The 7428-nt window shown below is 35.9% G+C and overlaps 1 protein-coding gene and 1 long non-coding RNA gene across 2 annotated transcripts; one reads left to right on the plus strand and one right to left on the minus strand.

Annotated features, from left to right (window-relative positions):
- Positions 1-4424: 4424 nt before the first annotated feature.
- LOC145011116 (uncharacterized) lies at positions 4425-5339 on the minus strand. Its single transcript, XR_013664021.1, has 2 exons — positions 5220-5339; positions 4425-5050 (listed from the first exon to the last, which is right to left on the minus strand). It is a non-coding gene; the product is annotated as an uncharacterized LOC145011116 (long non-coding RNA).
- On the plus strand, positions 4550-7008 carry LOC145011115 (rop guanine nucleotide exchange factor 1-like). The gene is made up of 5 exons (XM_078969754.1): positions 4550-4989; positions 5334-5450; positions 5545-6089; positions 6177-6509; positions 6587-7008. The coding sequence occupies exons 1-5, from the start codon at positions 4734-4736 to the stop codon at positions 6896-6898; spliced, it is 1563 nt and encodes a 520-aa protein (XP_078825880.1). The 5' UTR covers positions 4550-4733; the 3' UTR covers positions 6899-7008.
- Positions 7009-7428: the final 420 nt, after the last annotated feature.

Raw genomic sequence — 7428 nt, forward strand, 5'->3', positions numbered from 1 at the left:
TTCTTCTTATTCGTTCTACTATTGATCTAAACCCTTTAATCAATTCAGAATTACACTTAATCTTGTAAGTATAATCATATTTACTAAACCTTTAGTAAATCATGACGAATATCTTTGTTACTCTTATGGTGAACTTGATCAACACACAACTTTGTGTACTCGATCTCCTAGTCCTTCACTTGACACTTTGTCAACGAATTTGTCTAATTTCCAAATATGAAATTTCTCATTCATCGTGCAACCAAGTTGCGTGATTCCAAATTTCAGTCCAATTAAAACTTTGGGCGATGAGAAACTCTCCCTATTTGGTAAATTCTTGACATTTCCATAAATAACATAACTAAGAATCATATCCATTCGTTGTAGAAATACGCAAACATCAATTTTCAAAACGATTTCATTGCAAGGAAGTAAACAAATAAATAAGTCAAAATTTATTTTATTTATAAAAACAGCGGAAAAACATTTGTCCTTACAATGCAAAATCTATTGAAAACTATGTAAAAGGAAAATTTCTAACAACTCTATCATAACTATCTAAGCTCAAAATCCAATCTTCAAGTCCATGCGATCGAGATCCATCTCTTGTGATTAGATTCATCTTGCTCTCTTATTAAGCTTCCTTTCTTTTCACTGGTCCTGCAAACACACTCAAATGTAATCTCATCACATCATGTATTAAGAATCAATGAATAGGAACTTAATGGAGTTAGATAGTGGATTCTTACCTAAAGCGTAGTCATACTTTTGACTCTCCCATCTCTTAGATCTCTTAGGTAAATAGGTCAGCTTTGTCTCCAATGCCCCTTCTCTTGGCAATAAAAGCAAATTGACTCTTTTGGAACAACACATGGAACTACTTCTGACATCGCCTTTCTCTTATGATCAAACTTTTCGATCATTGCATGTCTTTCATTGCCATTGTCTATATCCATAGAGGTCTTGAAGGCAGATTCACCAATCAACTTTGCTTTTTCTATTGCGCCAAACCATTGCTGATTCAGTAGCAATAAGCATATAGGTGAGATTCATAAGGGTCACGTCGTGGTTCATCATATAGTACTCTCTTATGAACTCACTATACGAGCTAGGAAGTGACTGAAGAACCCAATCGACAGTCATCTCTTCACCGACAACGGATCCCATCATTCTTAGTCTATCAATGTGTGACTTCATCCCTAGGACGTGTGCACACACCGACTTTCCTTTATTATGTTTACTTGCCAAAAGGTCTTGAGTGATATTGAACCTTTCAATTTTACAATCTTGTGGGTTAGGGAGAATAATTGGAGGAGGAGGAGGAAGTGAAGCATGATTTCTTATTCCTCGATAGAATCGTGGAATATCATCTTCATGTGGAATGCTTGTTCCACGGGATTTGGGAAGACCATAGTTGTCGAACTTTGACATCTACAAAACGGGAGAAAACGAAATTCAAGTTAGTTGATCGATTGAGTCCTTAGTAAATCACCCAAATGAGATACTAAGGCTAGGACCCAACACAATATTCTACAACTCAGGAGAGGGATGTCGTAACCCAAATTGCAGAACATTTGAAGGTAAGTGAATGACGATTCACTAATTTCCACCACGAAAAACGAAAAAGAAATTTAAGTTTTAAATCTATGAAAACTCCTAGATCTTTTGAGATTCATTGAACTTTCAATGGCATGTTTAAATCTCGATATGCCCCTCTTGTTTGTGACTGGAATGTCGAGGATCACAAAGCGGGTGTGAATAACCATGCAAACTTACGTGGTGCCCTCACATGTTACAGTCACCTATTCGATGTGCCGGTAAACCACACACGCTCCACCGAACTATGAAAAACATTGAGTCACCCTTTGCAACGTTTGCTTAGAACCATTTAGTGTGCCGGTAAACCACACACGCTCCACTAACGTCTTCGCAAGGGCACAAAGTGTAATTTCATGGAATTGCATCAATTCACTTTTGCCTAAGTAACTAAGATTGGGAATTTGAAAAACATTTAGTTACTTTGTATTTCATTATACTTATAATGGAAGGTTTCGTCCTATCCTACCCGTTCGGCTAACGACCCTCCACTAATCAAGAGTGCGGTGGGTAAGAGTGGATACCCATTCAATCGCCATATTATAGGCAATTTCCTTAAACACCGCTTATAGACCAGCTTCGTGAATGAGTCCTACTAACGGTAAGACTGACTTTTACTCATACATATATATAATGTTAGACTTTTAATGTTATATATATAATATAGGGTGCATTTCATACTTTTAAAATACTATGTGGTCAAATTTAATAATTATACCTTTAATTCAATTAAATTGCAAACCAAAACTTTTATGGATTTATTAAATTTCTTTTAATTATACACGTTAATTAATTAATAAAACTATAAGGGTGTGATTTGAACTTTTCAAAACAATACTAGGGTTTTAGAATTTAACACTCCTAATTAAACCTTTTTAATCAACTTTTAAATTCCAAAACTTGAGGGCAAGTTTTGAAACATTTCAAAACAATTTAGTTTTAATCTATCTTAAAATTTCGAATTTATGACATTTAAATTAAAATTTTAAATATTAAAACTCTTGATTTAATAATTATCTTGAATTAGACTATTAATTTAATTATTAACTCATAAGGGATTATCTAAATAATGAGGATAATTACCATTTATACATTAAAGTTATCCTAATCCCTTAAATATCTATATAGATTTCGAAAATATGGATGGATAATGCAAGATCTTGAATTACCATATATAACAGTTAAAGGATAATTACAAGATATGAGATAATCCAAATCCCTAAAAATTAGGATCTTATCTTGGGGAGTAGGCAAATTTCGAAAATCAAGGGATTATAACAAACCCTAGATTTCGAAATTTAAGGGTTTAAGGAAAGGATTTGAAGATCTTATTCAAACTCTTGCAAATTAGGGTTTGCAAACCCTAATCTCAAAATACCCTAACCTCCTAGGGTTTATTGGCAATAAACCCTAATATATCAAGTTCATACAATTGAAACCAAACCAATGGCTTTGATACCACTGATGGGTTTTGGTCATAAGACATCCTATGTGCTCATACAAACCCTAATGCTTGGATCTAGGTTTCTCTATTGTACATGCTTTGAATCCAAGACTATAAACCCTAATTCTAGTATATGAAATCAATATTAACATATGAATGGGTTTAAGAACATACCTTGATTGTTATATAGCAATAACAATCCTAAATCTCCTTGAATTGACTTTGGAATGCTTAGAGTCACAAGTGTCACTCCTCTAATGGCTTACAAACACCAAAAGCAAATGGAGAAGGTATAAAGAGAGAGGAGAGAGGTTAGAATTCGTCTTTAGGACTCCTTGGGAACAAGTACACGAATTCTAAGGCCTTAGGGTCTTTATATAGGTGTAGAGATAGGGTTTTAGTCATTATCCTTATCTAGTTGCTTATCTACAAAGCAACCATAAGATAAGCCTTGAAAACCCTTATCCTTTATCCTTTGGACGATTTCAAGGATCCTTATCTCCTTGAATTCGTTCAACCCATATTTAGGATAACCATTACCATATTTTGTAACTATCACATAATTACAATTCAACCCCTCTAGTTTAATTAATTACACTTGATCACAAAATTAATTCTTAATTAATTATTGACTAACATTAATTAAACAAATATGATTTCTCCTTTAATATATTATTCTTATAACATATTAATAAATCATAATAACCTCTCTCTCTTCATTTATTTCTCCAATCAAGTTGCTTTGGTGAAGGCAACCCAAAAGGACCATGCATCATCGGGTCAAGTACATACCAAAATAGTTATGGACTTAGACAGTAATCCAACAATATTCAATGAGTTACAATCTTTCAAACAAATGTTATAAAGTATAAACAATTAAAGTTTGACTGGTCCAAATGACATAAGAAACATAAACGTATTCATTTTTACGAGTTGTACCGTATCAAACCAAAAAATGTATTCATTTTAAGGAGTTGTAACATATCAAACCCAACAAAGTATTCGTTTTAATGAGTTTTATCAAACTTAAAAATGCATTTTAACAAGTTGTACCTTATACATGTAAAGCTGTATCGGTCCAAACGGGCCCAACAACCGGAAAACCTGGACATGGACGTGGACACGGTAAGACTCATCTGGTCCGATCCACAGTCCGCAAACCGGTCGGGTCCAAAAGTTGTTCCAATTCGATTTGGTCCAAATGCTCACCCTTAATTTTATGTATTTACCCACATAATCCAATACTCAATAATAACCACAACCAAATAAGCCATAAAATTTAAATGTTTTTGTATGATTTGGCATTAACTACTTAGAATAACGTTTTTGAGTTTAACTAAAAGAAAAAAAAATATACTTTAATGAAAATTTAATTTAGAATTAATTTATATTATTAATGATTTATATGAACTATATTAACAAAAATGGAAAAAAGTAATATAATCGATAATAATGATAACGGAAGGTGTACCACCGTCGTAAAGCAAATATTTATGTCCCCGGCATGATGGGGCCACTCCCTCCCTCCATCTCCCAACACCATGTTGACGTTACGATACACACTTAACTGTAAAGAACATCCCCACCTTTGCTTTAACGCTTTTTCTTCCTCCCCTTTTCTCACCTCCGATCACACCCCCAATCATACCAACAACAATTCACTACTCCAAATTCACCACATTCCAATCAACAAATCATTGCTTCAATTCCATCGATGGAAGTTTTATCATCCGGCGATGAATCCGATCACCGGAACCAGAGGTTTGTCGATTATAGTCTTAGTGCCGACGTTAGTGAAACGGAGAGTTGTGGGGCTTCTTCTTTTGATTCTCCGGTCGCTTCCACTTCTCGCAGTACTCCGCCGGTGGTAGGACCTCAGTCTGCTTCGTACCTTCCGGTCATTTCTCCGACCAAGCCGCCGGTCGCTGGGGGGAACTACTTGGGGAAAGCTGGGAGCGAAAACCTAACTGGTAATGTCTGTTTGGAAATGTTAACAATTTCGAGTTTATGAAGATCAAAAGTTGCTGTGCTCTGTAAAAGAGAAAAGAGAGTCATAATTGCAATGTAAACAGAGATCCATTTGTTATCATTTTTACACCTTATGGGACCTCAAACTTGAGATTTTAGCTTAATTTGTTTTGATTTTGAACCACTTCTCTTCCAATTTAACAAAATTTAAAGTTGACAATTATGATTTGACCTCAAAAGCACAGAGGGAGTACTTTGATGATGATTCAAAGATGGGAAAGTTGATTTACTGTGGAATTGCAGCTTTTTTCCGTTTCTAATTCGTGAATTATGATGTAATCTGCAGAGGTTCAGTTGATGAAAGATAGATTTTCTAAGCTGTTGCTCGGAGAAGATATGACTGGAAGAGGAAATGGAGTTTGTACTGCTCTTGCCATCTCCAATGCCATTACACATCTCTCTGGTTTGTGAAAATTTCATACTCAAAAATCAAATTAGGTCTACAAAATTTATCTGTTTGCAATGGTGATGAGTGATGATGTTGATCTTCATTTCAGCTACTGTATTTGGGGATCTATGGAAATTGGAACCCTTGAGTCCACAAATGAAGTCGAAGTGGAGAAAAGAGATGGAATGGCTTCTATCAGTAAGTGATTCCATCGTGGAACTTACTCCATCGTTCCAACAATTCCCAGATGGAGGCACCTTCGAGGTTATGGTGACCCGACCCAGGTCCGATTTATACATAAATCTTCCAGCACTCAAAAAACTCGACGCCATGCTTGTCACCATGCTTGACGGATTCCACGATTCAGAGTTCTGCTACGTTGATCGTGGGTTAGTCGTTTCCGATCATGGCGGAAACGTTAAACGACGACATTCTAACGCTTCACTATCCGATAGCCCTTTAATTCAGTATGAAGAGAAATGGTGGTTGCCTTTCCCAAAAGTTCCGACGAAAGGGCTGTCGGAGAAAACAGTGAAGAAGTTACATCAATGCCGGGAATGCAGCAATCAAGTCTTCAAAGCTGCTGCATCAATCAATAACAATGTTCTTTCGCAAATGGAGGTTCCTAAAGTTTACTTGGAGACATTACCCAAGGTACATACAACGATTTCAATTTTCTTCCACAATTCTCGTATCATCGTTCATTGCTTGTTCAAATGTTTAATTCTCCGATTATTTCAGAGTGCGAAAGCTTGTTTAGGGGAAACTCTTCATCACTATATAACAACTACACAGTTCTCGCCGGAATCCCTAATTGATTACCTGGAAATGTCGTCGGAATGCACAACTCTTCAAATAGCAAACAGAATCGAAGCAGCGATGCATATTTGGACAGGAAAAAGCTCAAAAAGCCATGGAAACGGGAAGCTATCATGGACAGGTAACGTAAAAGGCGATAAAGAACGAAGTAAACTTCTTTCGGGAAGGGCAAACACCATTTTGAAGAATTTAAAGCTCCAATTCCCTGGTCTTCCACGAACGAGGTTGGATCTTGATAAGATCCAATCCAACAAGGTAATTTCTTTCACTTTTCTTGCTTAATCTAGATAAACAGGGTTATAATTAGGGTTCCAATTTTTTTTAATTTGCAGGATGTAGGGCAAGCGATTGTGGAGAGCTATTCTCGGGTGATTGAAAGTTTAGCTTTTAATTTAATGGCGAGGATTGATGATCTGTTATACGTAGATGATGCTACCAAGAAACGTGCTGCAATGGTGGCTGGTGTTCATCTTCAACGGCCGAGATTCCATGGCTTCTCATCGTCGTCTTCCATGGTGGGACGACCGTCGTTTGGCAATTCATCTATGACGATTAGAAATCCGGGGAAAAGACGATCATCTTTTAGTTCAACGAGCAATATTGATCGGCTTGAAGAGGCTTTAGAAAGATTAACATTCAATTAGCTATAACTATAGATCTATGGAGGATATATGTATATGTGGGTTAAATCTTAAATGTACGCTTGAGATTTGTGTCTTTCAACTATGGTAACAAAAAGTAGCATGTTAACTTATTTGAGGATTCTTGTTATTTATAACCATAAATAATAAATAAACTATTTGAATTAATCCAAGTGAGATTACTCTATCGTACAAGTCACTGCCCTTAACACCCACATGAGCATGTTTTGATAATTTGATCCATGAAAAGTCCTTGCCCTTAACACCATTTAAGCGAATATGTTATCTTTAATCGAGCAAGAAGTACACAAGGGTAAATTTGGTATTTCACTAGTGTCGTTGGGGGTTGTAATGTATAATTATCACCCCTATTATAAAACTCGTCCATCGGCCTTGGTAACATATGTTCATCTTTTTCTTCCTCAGTCAACTTGTAAGACTGCAGGATCAAAAGCACTAGAAAATATATTGGCATGTGTTCGCTTTTGGCATTGTTTAAGTTAAAAATGTTGTTTAACATGTGGAATCTTAGG

The sequence above is a fragment of the Lactuca saligna genome, chromosome 8 (genome assembly GCF_052625555.1).
Source record: "Lactuca saligna cultivar CGN05327 chromosome 8, ASM5262555v1, whole genome shotgun sequence".
In the NCBI taxonomy this organism is placed as follows: Eukaryota; Viridiplantae; Streptophyta; class Magnoliopsida; order Asterales; family Asteraceae; genus Lactuca; species Lactuca saligna.

What these genes read in the sequence shown, in the direction of transcription:
- LOC145011115 (XM_078969754.1), top strand. Translation starts at nt 4,734, where the DNA reads ATGGAAGTTTTATCATCCGGCGATGAATCCGATCACCGGAACCAGAGG. An exon ending in TGCCATTACACATCTCTCTG is followed by an intron (nt 5,451 to 5,544) that starts GTTTGTGAAAAT and finishes TCTTCATTTCAG; the next exon opens with CTACTGTATTTGGGGATCTA. An exon ending in ATAAGATCCAATCCAACAAG is followed by an intron (nt 6,510 to 6,586) that starts GTAATTTCTTTC and finishes TTTAATTTGCAG; the next exon opens with GATGTAGGGCAAGCGATTGT.